Source organism: Sphaerodactylus townsendi, linkage group LG08 (genome assembly GCF_021028975.2).
Source record: "Sphaerodactylus townsendi isolate TG3544 linkage group LG08, MPM_Stown_v2.3, whole genome shotgun sequence".
NCBI classification, from domain to species: domain Eukaryota; kingdom Metazoa; phylum Chordata; class Lepidosauria; order Squamata; family Sphaerodactylidae; genus Sphaerodactylus; species Sphaerodactylus townsendi.
In genome coordinates, this window is record NC_059432.1 from 62,015,568 (window position 1) to 62,035,151 (window position 19,584).

The 19,584-nt window shown below is 41.5% G+C and overlaps 1 protein-coding gene across 5 annotated transcripts; it reads right to left on the reverse strand.

Annotated features, from left to right (window-relative positions):
• Positions 1–2,818: 2,818 nt before the first annotated feature.
• Positions 2,819–18,907, reverse strand: AS3MT (arsenite methyltransferase). Of its 5 annotated transcripts, XM_048506687.1 has the most exons (11): positions 18,527–18,596; positions 18,244–18,275; positions 17,067–17,194; positions 15,490–15,640; positions 13,808–13,944; positions 12,701–12,770; positions 11,979–12,060; positions 10,260–10,391; positions 8,782–8,924; positions 7,757–7,891; positions 2,819–3,683 (listed from the first exon to the last, which is right to left on the reverse strand). In XM_048506687.1, coding segments are annotated over exons 1-11 (1,110 nt in total). In that variant the 5' UTR covers positions 18,528–18,596; the 3' UTR covers positions 2,819–3,584. The 5 variants fall into 5 exon arrangements, with proteins under 5 accessions (XP_048362644.1, XP_048362647.1, XP_048362643.1 ...); XM_048506690.1 differs by lacking the exon at positions 17,067–17,194 and having other exon boundaries at positions 18,527–18,559; XM_048506686.1 differs by lacking the exons at positions 17,067–17,194; positions 18,244–18,275 and having other exon boundaries at positions 7,763–7,891; positions 18,527–18,905.
• Positions 18,908–19,584: the final 677 nt, after the last annotated feature.

Sequence of the window (19,584 nt, forward strand, 5' to 3'; positions counted from 1 at the left end):
TCTGGCACCAGTTTAAATTCCTCTTGGGAAGTGGGTTTCGCCTGTAATAAAGACTGTGCAATCCTGGCCAGATGATGCCTCTCAACGACTTCAAGATTGTTTTGAGACAACAAACTGTGATGTTTCCTATCACCCAGATCTGGAGAAACAGACCACCGCTGTTCTGAGTTATATTACATACTGCACAGATAATGTCACTGTGGACAAGCGTGTCTAGATTTATTCTAACCAGAAACCCTGGATGACAGGGGAGGTTCAGCGACTTTTGTGGGACAGGAATATTGCTTTCAGGTCAGGTGATGAGGCAACATACAATGCTGCGAGAGCTAGTCTCAAGAGAGGTATTCTGCAAGCCAAGATGAGTTATAAGAGGAAGGTTGAGGATCATTTTCACAGTAACAACGTGAGGCAGGTGTGGCAGGAGATACAACAGATTACTAACTATAAATTAAGGAATGACATTCCTGTTGATGGAAATGCTTCTTTGGCAGAGGAGCTGAATCATTTTTTTGCCCATTTTGAAGCAGGTCCACGAGAAGGAGAGGACATACAGCCATTAGGTGAGTGTAGCTCACACCTTACTGTGGAGGAGTATGAGGTAAGGCAAGTTTTGAGGGCTGTGAATCCAGGCAAGGTTGCTGGACTGGATGGTATCTCCAGTCGGGTGCTAAAAGATTGTGCTGACCAACTGGCTGCTGTTTTTACTGAGATTTTCAGTCGGTCTTTGTCTCAGTCCATTATTCCATCTTGTCTGAAGGCTTCCATCATTGTATCACTGCCAAAGAAATTCCCTGCTGACAATCTTCAGAACTACAGACCAGTGGCACTCACTCCCATCATTATGAAATGCCTTGAAAAACTGGTCCGTAAACATATCAGTTCTTGCCTTCCAAATATATTTGATCAATATCAGTTTGCATATAGAACTAATAGATCTACTGAGGACGCCATAGCCATCACTCTCCACACTACTTTGACTCATCTGGAATGACAGGGGAACTACGTGAGGATGCTTTTTGTGGACTTTAGTTCTGCGTTTAATACAATCCTAACACAAAGACTGGTGTCCAAATTGTTGGATCCCAGACTCTCACATTCCATTTGTCTGTGGATTAGGGACTTTTTGTCTGGACGTTCTCAGAGGGTTAGACTGGGTAATCAGGTTTCCTCAGTTCTTACTCTCAATACGGGAATGCCATAGGGATGTGTGTTGAGTCCTTTACTGTACACTCTTTATATGTACGATTGTACCCCTGTCCATCATGGTAACATCATTGTCAAATTTGCAGATGATACAATGGTGGTGGGGTTTATCTCTGGAGGGGATGAGTCTGCCTACCGGGGTGAGGTAGACTGGTTGCTCTCGTGGTGCAGGGACAATAATTTAGTCCTTAATACCAATAAGACAAAGGAGCTGATAGTAGACTACAGAAGGAACAAGTCAGAAATTCAGCCCTTGGTTATAAATGGGGATCAAGTGGAGCGGGTGGCTAGCTTTAAGTTCCTGGGTGTTATGATTAAAGAGGATTTGACCTGGGGCGTTCAGACTGCCGCGGTGTTTAAGAAGGCCCAGCAGAGATTGTATTATCGCAGACTTTAATGAAAACAACTGAATGAAAAATTGCTGGTGACCTTCTACTGCTGTGCCATAGAGAGTGTCCTGACATACTGCATCTGTGCATGGTTTGCCAGTTGCACAGTGGCAGATAGAAGGGCACTCCATAGGGTGATTACTACTGCCCAGAGAATTATTGGATGCCCTCTCCCCTCTTTGGAAGAACTCTATAATTCCCGTTGCTTAAAGAAAGCTCAGAACATTCTGAAAGACCCGTCTCACCCTGCATATTCTTTTTTTGAGGTATTACCATCTGGCAGACGATATAGGGTCATAAAAACAAGGACAACTAGGCTCAGAAACAACTTCTACTCTAGAGCTGTGGCGATGCTGAACTCCATGATGTCGCGTTGACGTGGCTGTGGCTGTGTAGGGATGGTTAGAAGGGGATTGTGGAATGTGTGAAGACTGCAGAGGACTGCAGAAATGTGCATCGGGGGTTTGTATTTTTGTATTTTCGTTGTGAGTGCACAATGACATTAAAGATTATCTATCTATCTATCTATCTATCTATCTATCTATCTATCTATCTATCTATCTATCTATCTATCTATCTATCTATCTATCTATCTATCTATCTATCTATCTATCTATCTATCTATCTATCTATCTATCTATCTATCTATCTATCTATCTATCTATCTATCTATCTATCTATCTGGGGTGCAGATTGCACCCCTCCCCAAGTGCACCTGGGGAAGGGCTATAGTTGAACACAACCAGTAGAGTGGACCCACCCCCAAGCTTTACACGGAGTTTGGGAGCGGGGAGGGCCTGTTTGATGCTTATTTCAGGTGGCCCAGGTCCAGCTTTAAACTACAGGTTTCAAGGCCTCAGTTTAAAGGTTGGCCGTGGCCTGGCTGAGGCCAGAATTGAACCGGGCCTCTGAGCTCAACAACTCCAGCTTTATACTGCTGGCTACGCCCCCAAGCCCCACCTTTGGTCAGGGTGTTGCGCGGGTCACAGCGTGAACTCCAGGCACTGTTTTCCTCAGCTACGCTCCTGGGGATGAGCAAAGATGGTTTGCCACTGCCTACCTCTGTATAGCAATCCAAATACTAACTTAGACCATACAGGTTAGGTTGATGCAGGAACAGGCAGACACTTTCATATAATCCCCTCCAAACAAATATACAAGCCTCTAGCTCCCACATAAGTCATCTAAGAATCTTGTCAGTAAAAGAAGAATGTCAATGACTTAACGCCTGATAGTTATATTCAATATAAATTACCAAATTATAGCTATGATTATATAGAAACTCTACATAGCATAGCTATCTAAATATGCCACCAAAGCATAGCTCATAAACACCATGGAAATGTTATCATAATTACTAAGACATACAGAGGATCTTGCTCAGTACACCAGTCATGGAGCAGGCAGATTCACAAGGGTTCGGTATATCAATGGCTATTAGGAATGATGATAAAAGGAAGCTTCCATATTCAGAGGCGATAAAGTTCTGAATATGCCAGCAGCAAGAAGCAACAACATGGGAAGACCTTGTTTTGCATGCCCTGTTGGCCCTTCAGGCAGCTGACTGGCTGTTTTGTGAAATAGGATGTTGGACAAGATGGACCACTAGTGTGATTCAGCACAGAATCTCCTCTTAGGTGCTTAAATTGGGCATTTATCAGCTATTTAACGGAGAAAGATTTCTGCTTTGGAATATAAACTCACCAGCATACCTAGAACTTTGGTTGAATTATTTATGCTTTTCTTTCACTCTTACTCGGACATCACGGTCTCTCTCTTTTCATCTGTTGTTTTGATTTGATTTATTTGACTTATAGGGCACCCTTCTCCATACTGGCTTAGAGTGGCTTACAACAATCCATTCTGATGAAACGATAAAATCAGTGACAAATGCTTCCAGTCAACACCTTGGTGCCATTAATACTAATTTGAGGGGGATAAATCACTGATGAATTCTTTCAAGCTCTTCTTTCTGATAATACACTGCAAGGTTCAACAGCATCCTTTAGACCCACAGCATCCTGACATAGCCTCTTTAGGCACTCTTGCCCCCGCTTGCTCCACCAACTTAAAGGGGTCTCGAATCTTGTCCTGTAAAAGCAAGGAAAAAAGAAAAAGAGTCCAAAGGGATACTGTTCTGTTACTGTATTAGTTTAGTGAAAAGGGACTACATGCTAAAACACTACCTGCAGTTCAAAGAGAGAATGGCAAAGCCCTGGGAACCTGTAATTCCTGTGGGTCTGTATATTAGTTCTATTTGAATTCTTATCCTCAAAACAGCTCAGAGGGAGTTGGGGTTGTGAAAGTAATTTATCAAGGGCACACACAGGTTGGTAACTGAACAGGGATTTGAACCTGGTTTTATTTCCCTGGATTCAGTACACAGCCAGTGCTTATTCTACATATATAATCCCAGAGATATTGCTTTGCCTTTTAGTTGTCTTTTTAAAAAAATGTTTCTTAATTTCCACGATTGTATACAATCAAGCCCTGGGTGAAGCACAGTAAAATAAGCTAGAATTCCCTTTCCATCCTTCAAAAGTTGTCTCCATCTGACGCAGTATTCAAGATCCAAACTACCATCGCACACACTGCAGTTCTATAATACACAGTATATGGACTGGTGGTGTTGACAAATAATCTGATGTGGCCTTTGGGGCATGCTTCCTTCTGTAACCATCTGTGTTGCCCCCTTCTTGCGAATCTGCTCCTCTCTATCCCTTCTGCAATCCAAGCATTAAAAGGGTTTTTAAAAAATCTTAATGCACCATATTCACTGAGACCCTAGTCTTCAACCAGATGCTAATGAAAGCTTGGCCTTGATCATTACTGGTTGCAAGCAGTGAAAAGCAGAGACACTCCCCCAACCCTTTGCACCAACTTCATTCAAGACACTTCCATTCTTCCCCCACTCTTTGTAGGGGAGACAGTAGATTTACCTACTTGATCTGCACAACAGTGCAATCCATTTCTTTTTGCTTTGTTCTATTAACAGGACAAAATTGTACAAGGCTACAGTTCAACACTGACAAAATAAAGCCTCCAACTGGAGTGCAATAACAACAGACTTTTTACATATATTTCATTACAAACTTAAATGGAAATGTACACAAGTTTACAAGTATGTAACAAAGCAGCCATCTATACAAGCACAAGCCAACCAGAAATCTAGACTCAATGCCAACCATTGAGAGAAGCGGGAGTCAAGCTAGCAGAATGCAGTCCCTTTTGATTATCCCATTTCATTGTAATAAGTTGTGTTTCTTAGCACCATTCAGTCGAGCCGAGGTTGTTATTGAATTCCAGTTGGAGGCTTTATTTTGTCAGCATTAAGCTGTAGTACAGTTGTGGTACAGTTTTGTCCTTTACTACTTTGTGGTTGTGTACTACCCCTTTTGCTCATTATGGTTGTTCTATTAACATGCATGACAGCATGCCTATGGCACCCAAAGCACTGGCAAAGGGGGGGAAATCACAAAACGACAAATCACTTGCGTAATGGACATACAGTAGGTGGAGCTGTTGTGATTTATAGCACTGCAGAGTGAATGATAGTAGTTGGGATCTTGAAATACTGTATCAGATGGAGACAACTTTTGAAGGATGGAAAGGGCATTCTAGCTTATTTACTGTGCTTCACCCAGGGCTTGATCTAAACAAACACTTCTCTGCATTTTAATTTTACATCATACAGTAAGAGATAAACCAATTCTGCCAAACAGTTCAGCTAGCAAGTTTTCTTCTGATTCTAAGAAATGAATGTTAGTAAACTGCAGAAGCAACAAAAACATATGCTCGACTGCTACTTTGAATTCTTTTCGGTATGGTAAGCTGTTGTGAAACTCTCCTCTTCTGCTGCATGATTTTATAATGTGAAGGTAAATGCCTCATTCCAACAGCACTACTGCTCCATAATTAGACTGCAAAGCATTGTCTGAGCTCTCTCATTCAGGCCTCCAGCATCAGCATTAAAACCAAGCAGATTTTACACCATCTGTTCACCATAGGCACCTTTTTACAATGAGGGTGGGATTGTTTAGAATAGAATAGAATAGAATAGAATAGAATAGAATCTTTATTGGCCAAGTGTGATTGGACACACAAGGAATTTGTCTCCGGTGCATATGCTCTCAGTGTACATAAAAGAAAAATACATTTGTCAAGAATCATAAGGTACAACACTTAATGATTGTCATATAGGTCTAGTAAGCAATCTTGTTTATGTTCATGTATAATCCTGACTGCTTCATAATCCTGCTGAGATGACTCATAATAACACAATGTGCATGAACATGTGCTAGAATAATTGATTCAAAGCTCAACATAGTTGTGAATGTTCTTAGCCTACCATCAATGGTACCATGGTCTGAGTCATCCCCCATCACACTGTGTTCTAGAGTAAGTATGAGTTTATCCTCACATTATTCCTTACAAATAAATAAATAAATATATATATATGTCTCCTGGCCTACACAGCTAAAGTGCTGTTTCAAAATTATGGCTATATTTAGATGAGTCACATTTAACCATAGTTAAAGAAAACTGTGAACATACCTGGCTTGTTGGAGACCTCTCATATAAATCTACCTTCTCCCCCAGAATCAAAGTTCATCACTAACTCCAGTTGATTGTGAGATATAATTGAAGGTATACCAGTTAATAAGAGTTAATTTTCCCTCCACTAAACCAGGGCTCCAATCCAAGCTTAGGACATTAGCTAGTGTGTGAGGGGTGAAAGGATTACTCTCTTTGGCTAACCTGCTACAGGTAACTGAAATGAATAGTTAAGCATGTCTCTCAACATGCCAGGAAAAGGGGAGGATGGAGGAATGAGGTCCACAGTTTTCCTTAATCATGGTTATACATGACACCTGAATGCAACTATGTTGACTAGCTGCTGATATTTTAGCTTAGAATATGCTATTATAATAAAGAAGTTATGCTTTATGATGAAAAGGCATTTATTACTTTTAATTTTCTAGGCAGAATTAAGCTTTCAGGACCTCATTGTAAACTTCCGCTTGGGTTTAGCAGTTTTTTAAAGAAATGCCTTCCAAGCCTACAGCCTCTCCCCCTTCCCTTCCCACCCAAGAAAGCACAAGGTTACACTTCCTAGGACACACAGCTGCTTGACTTCATCAGAAGAAGCAGGAGGAGGGAAGAGGTCTCTTGTAGATAAGGCAGTCCTAACATAGGGTCAGGGCCAACAGGCAAGATCCAGTTAAATGTACTGCACGCACAGGAAAACACCCAGGGAATGAGAATCCAAAACATGATTGCATCTCAACTGCTTATTAAAGCACCAGAGTTCCCTACTTTTTATTTTATTAAAATTGCCTTTGATTCGTGTAATAATTCTATGTTTGAACACACATCTACAATCGTAGTGATCGCAACTACAAAGTCATATTCCCAAATTAATTAAGAGAAAGTCCGTTACAAATAGTCTATGTGATCAATTCAATTTTAAATTGTATTCAGAACAATTTCTAGGGCCACCTGATACAGTTTGACGGGGGTGGAGATAATTACAACAGATTGGTCAGGATACAAAAGCTCCAAAACTCCTGACAATTGGGGCTGGGCAAGTAGTTGAACCAGAACGTTTAAATTATTCTAATACGGAAGTTGAATTGCTTAGTATTCCACAACCAGAATGGTAGCTCACCGGTATCCTACTAATTCCTCACTCATATTCAGATCAGAAATAGTCTAAATTTTAATTTCGCTAGCGACCTATGAACAAGAATGAACTCCAGTCATAGTTTTTGTTCTTAAAGTTGCTCTATGGCATCAATTCAGAATTGCTGCTGCAAAGTCTTAAATGGTCTGGGGTTGTCATAGGGTTAGGGTTGTCATATCTGCAGGACCTTCTCTTCCATTACAGCCCCTAAAGAGTGTTGCGCTCATCTGAAAATATCCTCCTGGTAATCCCTGGCCCTAAAATTATCCAGCTGTCCTCAACCAGGGCCAGTGCTGGCTCAGTAGAACTCTCTGTCAAGCAAGACCCAGGCCTTGAAGGACCTAGTTCAGTTCAACAGGGCCTGTAAAATGGAGATGATTGCCAGGCCTCCTATGGAGGAGCATGATGCTACTTGTGCTACCTGCAGCATGATACCTAGGCAAACCATGATGTATTAATGCTGCTTTAAACTGAACCAAACCTTTACTTTCTCAGGACTACAGTTCTCAGGAACTGGCTTCTTCTGACCCACTGGACAGATCAGGAACTTTGTAGCAAATCTGGAATTCTGCAAAATAGTTGCTGTTTCCTTATCCACTTCCATCACTTCTCCTTGCTGAGGGGAGAAAAAAGGGCATATAAAAAAATTTGAAATGAAGACAGGCTATGTGCCAGCATGCTTTGAACACAGAAAGTTCCTGGTTCAGTCCTCAATATCTCCAGTTCTCAAGTCACAACTGTTGGGAAAGATTTGAGACCCGAGAGAAGCACTGCCAATCCGAATAAATACCACCAATGATCTGAGTCAGTGTAAGGCAGCTTTATACATTTATAACTAGCAATAAGCAGGCCAGATAGGTAGGTAGAGAACAACTTCCATGGTAATTTCCTTTTTGCTTCTTACAACACCCACTACCCCTCTCTCACTCAAACCCTAAAGCCACTTATTTTCTTTCTATACAATTACCATCTATCATTCTGCCAAGGGACTAGTTCACATATACATATTACTTGCTGACTGAAACATCTCTGTATTTTGATCTGTGATTATTCATTTTCACATACAACTGTGATGTATCTCATGTCCAGTTGGTTGGGAGAAACAGGGTAAATCCCCAGGTTCACAACAATGGATGACTGCTAGGTGGATGTGATGCAAGGAGAGGAGGCAGCCAGGGTGCACACATGTGGCAACAAACAAGGGGATTGGAGTGGGGTCAGCTGTCTGTGGAGGCTTCTTCTAGATGAGGTGTCCCACCTTACCAGCAAGAACTCAGAAACAGAGGGGACAACAAGCAAGGAGGCAGAACTACTGCCAAGAGGCGGGTGGCACATGCTAGGGAGGACTTAAAGGGTGCTATTCAGCAAAGTATGAAGCACCTCCCTTAGATGAGACAACTCCTCTCTCCTCTTGTAGCTTTGACGAGATATGGAGTGGAATTTTCACTTCTCATATATCCTGCAGGAGAGGATTAGAATAGAATTTCTGAACCCTCAGGCCTGTACCTTGAACTTGTAGTTAGCATCAAACTCTAGTTCTTTCTCATGTCCAGTGATTCCTCCATTGTAAATCACTTCACACCTTTGGGCTGAATCATCCTGGGGTATCTTAAAGAGACGGAAAGTAGCAGAAACAAACTGGCAGTCACCTGCAATGAGAACATAATGGCAAGCCAGTGTTTATGTACAGGGTTGCCTCTTTTATGCATTTATCAATGAAGGAAAATATTTGTGCTTGCCAACCCCCCAAAATAGATCTGTCAGTCCTGATTATGTCTATGGAACTGATTACTGTCTTTTATCTGATTGAACATTTTTATTTTACTGTATCTCCTTTATTGATTTGGTTTTGTGTTATGTTGTTAAGGCTTGTAGCTACAGCTCTTAATAAATATTTACATTTACCTTTACATATTGGCAAGCCTTAAGGTCAAGGTATGCCAATCCTATTTTTAAAGCAGGATATCAGAGGCAGAGAACAGAGAAACAAGATTGGCACTTCCAGTATTTCTGACTTGGCCTAGCAAATATAATATTTCTTGCACTAAGATGATGGTGGTAACACTCTGACATCCATTTGAGTCAAAATATGCAATATCTTCAGCTATACTTCCGTAACTGCCTATTGTACTTGCTATCTTGTGCTAAATTCTAATTTTACTAAGTATGTCTAAAAACAACTGGTTGAGGACCTCATCCATTCTGTGTGAACCAATTACTTTTAAAAAACAACAACTCTGGAGCTTGTTTTAAACCAGCCTCTCTAAACATTTTTCCCCACCATTTCACTGATAATATAAAACAAATGGGATGGCAACCTCACCTCATATGATGAAATGAGTTCTGACTAATGAAAACTTAGGCATTGTTAGTCTTAGAAGTACCACTGGACTTCTGTTTTATTTTGCTGCTACGGACTAACATGGCTACTTCTATGGGGCTCTTAAGCCTAGTGGGCAAGACATGCATTCCCAGGATCAAACCAAACAGGACACGTGAAATTCATAGCCCAAATCTTCAATGAGCATAGATCCATAAGCCATGGAAACAGACACCATTACAGGCATGCTTAACTCTTTGAGCCATTGTTGTCCTGCTTTTAACTGCTTATGGAATTAAACTCAAGTCAGTTGTGTTGCTCCTGTCAGTCAGCATGTCTTTTTAGATGTTCCTAGTGTCTACGTGCATTCATACAGCATCACAGGAACAGCTGCAACTATGCTAGATCAGTGGCAAAAGTCAGCCAAGACTTTTGAGAACTTAGGTGAAGAAATAGTGCGATGAGAATGAACTATGAGTGCAGAATTTGGATTAGTCTCCTCTCTCTCTCTCTCTCTCTCTCTCTCTCTCTCTCTCTCTCTCTCTCTCTCTCTCTCTCTCTCTCTCTCTCTCTCTGGACTGTGGTGCTCTAAGGTGAGGTTGCTTTGTGACACAGAAAGATACACCCATTGTTATTTAACATACCACACAGATTTTTTTCTTACCCACAACATTTTCCAGCTCCTTATTATGGATGGATATTTGAGAGGCTGTCACCAGTCGAGGTGGCAAGAATCCAACATCCTCAGCTATTTTATACAGATCCTTCCACCACAGGGCTCCACCTAAGCACTCACCTAAACATGGCACAACAACAAAGCATATTTGATGGAAATGCTCAGGAAGCATGGAAAAAATACTGAGATATAAGGATACTGGAGAGACTAAAATTATGGTATTAAAGAAAGCCCCATGTATTTTCATCACTGTGGGTTTACAAGTTTTCCACTTGGCTACTGAGGAGTAGGAAGTGACGTTCAATTAACTTTTTAAAACCAAGACCACATTTGTTAAAATAGAAGATGATGTCAGCATGCATTTATATTTATTAATATACACATCACAATTTAGGTATCTCAGAAAGGTAGATCAATATGCATTAAAATATGCAGACATGTTACTTTTTTATCACACAGTGGAGAACCTTGTTTTCCTCCTTTGGAAAGCGGTTAAACTGTGAGGGTGGCCCCTCTAGGTCAGGAGCCCTGCATGCTGTGAAGGTGGAATGCAAAGTTCCTAATTGAAATCCTGAGGAAAGTGTGTTGTGATGGTTACAATGTCAGATTAGGGCTGGGAAATATCTGGCTGCTTCTACATGGAGGATTTTGCTCTTTGTCGTTGTTCCCTAAACACCCACTTCACAAGTTTTCCCCTCCTTTGCTCCCATCTTTCTGAAACCTGGTTTGATACATTCTTTTGAGAGAGATTACACTCAAAGCACCTTCACATGCCATCTGGGCTAGAAGGTGATGTGGCCCTGCCCACATCAGCTGTGATTTCCCCACCTATACCATGAGAGGGCTTTTAGACTCAGCAATTACTATATCGCTAGTATGAAAAATCTTTTCTGTGGCATGGGAGAGGGGGCCAAATCACGCAAACTATAGGGGAAACCATCATATCTACAGCAGCAGTGAGAGCTACACGGGGAAACGTTACCATGTGGCAGTAACCTCAAACTCAGATCCCATTCAGCCATGAAGATCATGGACACTTTTATACATGCTGAATAATGCAGCTTCTGTACACTTTCAAAGCACATTGAATAATTGTTTACAGATGGATTTTGCCATTTTATACAGTAAAATCCAGTTGCAATATGCAGTGAAAGTACATTATTCCCCATATGTGAAAGTGGCTGTGGTGGCCAGAAGCCAATCACTCCTTCTTAGCTCAATCCAGCTCACAAAGTTGTTCTGGGGATAAAATGAATGGCTGGACAACCATGTCCACTCTAACCAGCTGGGAAGAAGGAATGAATAAGATCTGAGGACCCCCAACAGTCAAAGCCTGCCAAGAAAGAATACTGCCCTCACTGATACCAACAGATTCACACTGGGGGTGACTGCAAACATAGTGCATCCCATCATCCCAATGTAATTTGCAAAGTGAACTCAAAATAAATTGATGATGGTGTCAGAGATCTCCTAAACAATTCCTTCTAATCTCAATAAAGGACCACAGTCCCTGACCAAATATTCTTATACAGAGAAGCAGGAGGTACCAGAGAACTGTAGAACAAAATTGTTCTTGTGTCTGGGGCTCCCAGGCAGTAGCCTAGTTTTAGAAAAACAGGCAGAGTTCAAACATTTTGGGAAATTTCACAGGAGAAATACTCAAAAGAAAAGCAGTTTTATGCGGGTTGAGGGGACGAATTCTCTCACCCCACAAAATCCTGTTTTTTCTGATCCCCTTAGGCAGGTCACGGCTGGCATACACGTCACTGAAATACATCTCCCCGCCTGCCTGAGAGAAACAGAGAGAAATGGGAGCCCTAATCACAGCAAATAATTAAATAATAAGTACTGTCTCCAGAGCTTGATAGGAGAAAGAGGGCATGCAGACTGACTGGGTTAAAGCCAAGGAAACTGCCTGGCTGGGACTGCAGTGCCAGTTCCAGCCACTATTCACCAGCCACTGAATTTTTTTGCTTTTGATATGTTATGTCTTCTAAAGCAACTCAGCCAATCCAGGCAAACTAAATTAACCAAGGTCTCTGGAGGAGGCCCAGGCTGTCTCCTTGTAGGAAAGTCAACCATCCTTATTTTGTTTAAATAAACAGAATGCAGTAGCAGCTGAGCAGCAAAGCACCTTGCAGGCAATGAAACCTGCATTTAGGACATGGTTCTGAAATTTCTGACTAGTGACTTTTTGCAGGTGCTGATCTACATGTGCACTTCGCTCCAGACACTGAAGTCAAAAAGTTTCAGTGCTCAGTTCTGGCTGAATACATTTTCCAATTGCATGACTCAGCATAGCTACTTCCAGAAAATATTTTTTGGTGTGAGAGTATGGTACAGATCTCCTTCTCACCGCAAGACCCTTTCCCTCTCCACTGCCAATACAGCCAGCCTAAGATGCATTTCACAACCAGCTGTCACTTTACCTTTAACACTCGATAGGCCTCACGCAGGACGGCTCTTTTATCAGGAGACAGGTTAACTACACAGTTGGAGCTAAATGGGAGATAAAAGCTTGTTTAGGTCCTTTGGAGAAGGAAAACAAGGAACAGATTTTACTAGCCTAATAAGAACAAGCTGTAGAACCAGGCAACATGGAAGGTTGACTTCCCTGCACAGGTAAGAGGCAGGAGAAATACTGGTATCCCTTGTGTCCATGATGAGTCCTGCTGTCTTCACCTAGCCCAGTCCAGGAGCACAATCACATATGGCTTAAAGCAAGACAGTTGTCAGTCATCATAATTAAATACCAAATTAGAGAAACTTTCCTGATCTAGATCAGGAGCTTGCCTCCAAAAGTAAGCAATAATAAGACTGGCAAATGTGTTTCCCAAACAATCTTGTAAAAGATGAAGAGCCAAAGAAGAAACTGCATTACCATTCCCACAAACCCACTGATTCTCTCTGCAAATGCTGCCTGTTGGGTTCCTTCCAACATCAGGCCTGAAGGGAAAACACAGTAAAAAAAATGCTGGAGGGCAAGGCCATTTGTAAGAGAATCAGAGGGTGCAGAAAGGCTCAAGCATCCTGTCAGGCCCACTGATTCTTCCATACACATGCTCCCCCCCTTCAAAAACATTAGCATTATGAAACAAAAACAAGGTCAGGAGCCCAATGCCTGCCTCCTAATGTGAAATTCCGTCCTCAGAGATCGCACACCCAGACAGTGATAGACTCTATTCCTTCTGGTTTCCTCACACATTACTTCAGCGTGGGCTTCAAACCTCAACTCTCCTGCTCATTACTTAGGTTGCTTAAGGTCTTAGTCAGATCCTAACCACTGACACCATTTCCAGGTCTGTCCTAGGTCATGTCTGACAGATGAGTGCTACATGTTTGGATCACAAATGTGGGAACAAGAAACAACAAACTGTGTAGTTAGTACTTCAGTCTCAGCTCCTCCCCTCACATGTAGTATTAACTACCTACATTACAGGGTTCTTATAAAGATTACAAGATAAGTTACATTGAACAAGTGACCACTTATATTACTGTACAAATGCTACAGAGAAAAGAGCTAGAAAAATACCTACATTACAAGGTTATAGCTTTCATCCTTCAGGCCCACTGCTCCCAGTTCTTCTATGTGTCCAAGAATGAAGTTCACATTGGGATTCTGGTAGTTTAATTTGTTCATGTGATGGTCAATGTACTTTTTTGCCACTTCCACCTAAAGGAGGGAAGATAAAGCAACCAAAGAATAAACATTGGATTGTATTTGCTGTTGCCACCAAACAGTTATCACCAATTCTCAACAATCAACTTGTTAACTCCATCTCCGCTACCTTTTTGATGTCAGGCTACCAGCTTGCCCTTTCCTTTCTGGATTGTTATCCAGGTATGCTATGGTTCCAGTTGTGTTTGCTGCATTTTGTTTTCAGTCTGCATACGGAAGTACAAATATTGCCCTAAATCCCTCATTCTGCATTTGCCCTGCATAATGCTTTGCCACAAAGGTAGCTCTCAACCATCTTATATATTTATTTACTTAATTTATATTCCACCTTTCTCCCCGATGGCTCACATTCTCCTCATCTCCTTAATTTTATCCTCACAACCTCTAAGAAGAAAGCTGGGCCGAGAGCGTGTGACTAGCCCAAAGTCACACAGGGAGTTTTAATGGGAGAGTGGGAAATCTTAGGTCTCCCATATCCTAAATGATGCTCTAACCACTACACTAAACTGGCCTGATAAGCTTCTCTACAACTAAAAGTAATCTCAAATTCTCCTTACATAATTTTCAAGTGTCTCTGTGGCTGTGTCTTGTATGGCAAAGCTATGCTATACTGTCATATGTATTGATATATCACTAAAGCAACCCTGTTGCCCAATGTCACCCACTGAGTTTCATAGCCAAGAGATTCTGATCCACCACTTCCCCAGGACCTGGCCCAACTATTGTAACACACTGGCTAATCCAATTTTCTTTCTTTCTATCTATCTATCCATCTCAAAAGGGCAAGAAACTTCACATTTCCCTTTATAACTCCACAATGTCAAAGGCTAGAGACTGTTTTTAAACATAGCTAGGAACTACAAAAATGTGGTAAAAGATGTTATAATACTATGGCAGTCTAATAATTCCTGATTTGTTCAAGTTCTAAAAAAGTACTCCAGAGAGAGACAGAAGGGGGGGAATCGTAGCAGTGGGGTTTTAGGCAAAGAAAATGGCATAAAACCTGCAAAAATGCACACCTTCTAAAAGGGAATATTCCTTTGCAAGATAAGAAGCTATAAATCTCAGATTATTTTATACAATGAACATCTATATATAGACATCACTTCTGTATAATAAAAGTATGTGTCAAAATAAGCATGTGCTGATGGAGTATGATTAGTTTTGATACATAGAAGCAAAAACTGTAAACAGTTAACTGAATGTAATAAAGGATGGAGACTGGGAAACAGAGATAAAGGATTACAAAAAAGCAGACTGTACATGAACTGAGGTGTAAGAGTTCAGAGCCGGAGCAAAGGAGAACTGCACCCCTGCCATGCCACCGCCTGCCACCGTCATGCCCCAAAATGCCCCCGCACCAGCGTGCGCCCGATGCGTCACATTCCCCCCGCCCCCTTGGCGCTATGCCACTGAACATGAAAAAAGTAGGCCAAGAAGAATGTTCAATGATAAGAAGAATCAATAGCCATTATCTACTGGCAATCTGCAGACAAAACCTACTGGTCTGAATTTGCTGGGGATGAAACAAGTTCCTACCTGAGTTTCAGTCATGTCTATCCCAGTGACATGTCCATTCTCCCCAACGAGTTTGCAGAGAATGTAACAGTCCCTTCCACTCCCACTGCCCAAATCTAATATCCAACAATTTTCTATGCACTCTGGTATCACCAAACCACAACCATAGTACCTGGGGGGAAAGAAAAAAAGGAACAAACTAATATGAAAGGAAATGATGGGACAGAAAATATTGATCAAGTACAGCAAGAGACAATCCATATCAACACCACTTCACAAGAGGTATTTAACTATTATGATTGTACATGCTGCCCTTCAATATTCTTCTGCCACAGGCGAATAGTTAAAAACCGAACCATGCAGTTCTATGCAAAGTTACTTCAATCAAACCCCACTGAGATCTACACTAAAGTAACTCTGCATAAGACTGAACTGTTATTCATGATTTTATGTAGTCAAAGTTACCATATTATATATTTTGACAAATTATATAAAATATAAGGAAGGAAATGCATAATGAAAATAATTATGCAAGAAGGCTATACCATACCAATCATATTCATTCATCATTCTTGCAATTAAAAATAATATTGGTAGTTTAAACAGCAACATGTGCAATCTTAATAAGATGTCTTATTCATTTTTTGTTTAAATTCAACAATTGATTATAGTCAGACCTGTTGTCTATCAAAAGAAAGTGTCCTGCAGCTGCCACCTCAATATTTTTATACAAATGGGAACATAGAACACAATGCAGAAATTTATCTATTACTGCTCTGTCATATTGGCAAGGTCTTTCAGAATATGAGACAATATTAAAGCATCCCCTACTTCACAGAGGATTCCACTGCGATTAGATTAAGTGTCTGGGAACAAAGTAAAGAACTACTAATTTATTTATCTGTTTACATTATATATACTGAGACTCAAGGAGCATTGAACAGTTTAAGTTCATCCAATCAACAGGGTGAGACATACAGTAAACATTTGATTTGGATTGCTGAAATCTGAAATAGACCTGAAACCGAGCACAAACTTTCACATGGTATATTAAACAATGCACAAATTACATGGTAGGATCAGATGTACAGCAACAGCCAGTACATACTGAACACTGTAGAATGGTCTGCTGTCCCTATCCTTTTACCAAAAGCATCTTTCTGAACTATTTTTTTTCCATACAGCCCAGTTACGTTTGTAAAAAATACACTCCTAAATGATGCAGTTTTACAGAGTTTGCAAAATGTCAGGAGAGTGGGAGCCTTGCATATTTATGTGCCTGATCAAATAGCATAAGCTCGTTTTTGACATCATAAAAGGAAGTGTAAGTGTAAGATTATTAAACAGCTATCAATTATTGTTAGAGGAAAGGTAAACTTCAAATGATTTCTTTTTCATTTTCCATTGCAGTAACACTGTGGTGTGGCACCAAGGTAGTCTTCCTAAAAAAATCCACATGGACTCCTGAATTCTTAGGCCAACCAATTGCAATTTGCCCATATCAATCAAGTAATATTTTAGCTATTCAGTCTACCCGTATATCCTTTCTATGATACAACCCAAGTGAGTGAAGTTCAGTCAAAACCCTGATACAGTACTTTGCTGAGACTTCCTCATGTACACACTGGAGTGCTTCTCTGATAAATGCAGGCAAAGTTCTTGCTGTAGTAAGGCAAGCATTGGTTTTGAGATCTGTTGTTTTCGTCAGCTCTTTGCCATAGTAATCCTGAGAAGGGAAAGGTAACACCAGAGTTATAAACAATAATTTTAAAAAGGTTCAGGGGCTGTCTGTTCCACGGTGGTCAGTGGAAACAGAGATCCCAACCGGGGTCCTAGATCTCTCACCAAACTATACAGTTTGCGTTACAAAGATTGGCAAACACCTTAAATCCAAACAGAATTACAGTGTAATCCTAAACTGTGACAAATGTTTGTAAACCTAGGGTGTAACTTCATAGGATCACACTACCAACACCTAAATATATCACATACAAACAAGCTCCAAATCACCATTTGAAATACCAGCCACATTTGAGGGGGCACAGTCTCTGATGGGGCCAAGGCAGAGGCTGGCAGTGGCAACTATGGAGTTGTTTCCTTAGACTACAGAACCCCTTCTCATTTATTCCAATAACTCTTTCTTTCAACTAAGCAAGATGATAACAACAACAAAAATCCGCTATGCTTCTCAAGCAGTCACTAGGCTAGAGCTTTCCTGGAGATCTCCCAAAATTACAGGCTGATTCTAGACAGCAGAGCTCAGTTTGCCAGGGAGAAAAGTACACCATCAGACAGTGGACTCTATGGCACTGAGATTTTTCTCCCCAAGCTCTACCCTCCTCAGGCTCAACTCCAAATCTCCAAAAATGTCCCAAGCCAGAGTTGGCAATTTCACATGATCAGGCTGGACAGGTGGGCTAGACAAGAAGCAAACAGACCCAGATGGGGAAAGAGATCAGGCCAGTAATGCACAGGCCCCTTCCGCACATGCAGAATAATGCACTTTCAATCCACTTTCACAATTGTTTGCAAGTGGATTTTGCTATTCAGCACAGTAAAATCCAGCTGCAAAGTGCACTGAAAGTGGATTGAAAGGGCATTATTCTGCATGTGCAGAAGGGGCCACAGAAGTGTTCACGCATTGGATGCAACAGAGACTCTTCCAATGGGGCCACATTTGCCGGGAAAAATCATTAGCCAGACGTGCAAGTTTTAGTCTGGAACAGTTCCTGGTGCACGGCCAAAGATACAAATATCAGGTTATTGCACTCCCACCTGCACTTCATTGTATATCCGCTGGGCAGCCACTACAAAGAAACAAAAAGAATCTGCGTGAGAATATTGCGAAGATTCCTCACTCAATTGATTACGGTCAGTGAATGGGAGGGGGGAGGGGACCTTTATTGTCTGCGCCCAATCAGTTCCCCAGGCTCCTGCACAAGACCCTCCAGACACGTGCACTGAACAACCCGCATTCCCTGCTCCCGTTAGAATTTCTTTCCGGCCGCCAACAAGATAATCCTGATTCGTCCCCCCACCCCCCCTACCACCACCTTACTGTGTGCAGATCGAAGCCCTTTCCCACACTCTGAATCCCCGCAGCCACGAAGTTACATAAATTTGGACTTCCAACCTCGGGTGTAATACGGGCGTGGTCAGGGCGCCCTGTGTCGTAATTGGTCGATGTGACCAGCTTTTAGGGACGATTCTGATCCAGGAGGCGCGCTCCGTCTTTCTTCTCATTGCGGCCCTGTCAGTTTGCAGCAGCCCCCGTCAGTTGGGTCAGTGTTAGGAATTACACACGCGTTTAGATTAGGTGAATGGATGTTGAAGGGACCACTCCTTTAAAAACTAGGGCCACTGCCTCCTTTCACTGTGCAGGCTTTTGTTGTGGGAAAAGAAGGGTCAGAGTCTGGGAGATGAGCCACGAATCAGAATGATAGTTACAAGAGCCAGTGAGGCATACTGGTTAAGGAATCAAATGATAATTTGATTTAGAGGGCATAATGAGCTGGGAGGGGGAAGAAGCAGCAGCATTTGGATTTATACCCCACTTTTCTCTCCTATAAGGAGACTCAAGGTGGTTTACAATCTCCTTTCCCTTCCTCTCACCACAACAGACACCTTGTGAGGTAGGTGGGGCTGAAAGAGTTCCAAAGAACTGTGCCTAGCTCAAGGTCACCCAGCGGGAATGTAGGAGTGCAGAAACACAGCTGGTTCACCAGATAAGCCTCTGCCACTCAGGCGGAGGAATGGGGAATCAAACCTGGTTCTTCAGATTAGAATTTACCTTCTCTTAACCATTAGAACACACTGTGTTTATCATGCTGGAACGCATGAAATACAAATACCAAACTCTTCTGAAGAAAGTGTCTACAAATATTCCTGATAAACTAAATGTATGCAACCCATGTGAGTAAATTTTCCAAAAGCTGTCCTCTTATTGACTGCAGCACAGAAATTATCCTATAAACATACTTACCTGTCAGCATAATCTGTCACAGACCTCTCCACCTCTACAAGCAATATAATTAAACATTGTCCTTCCATTGCACAGTAACGTGGTTTAAAAATTGTAACCAATGTCTTCTAATGGTGTATGTATTTGAAAATGTG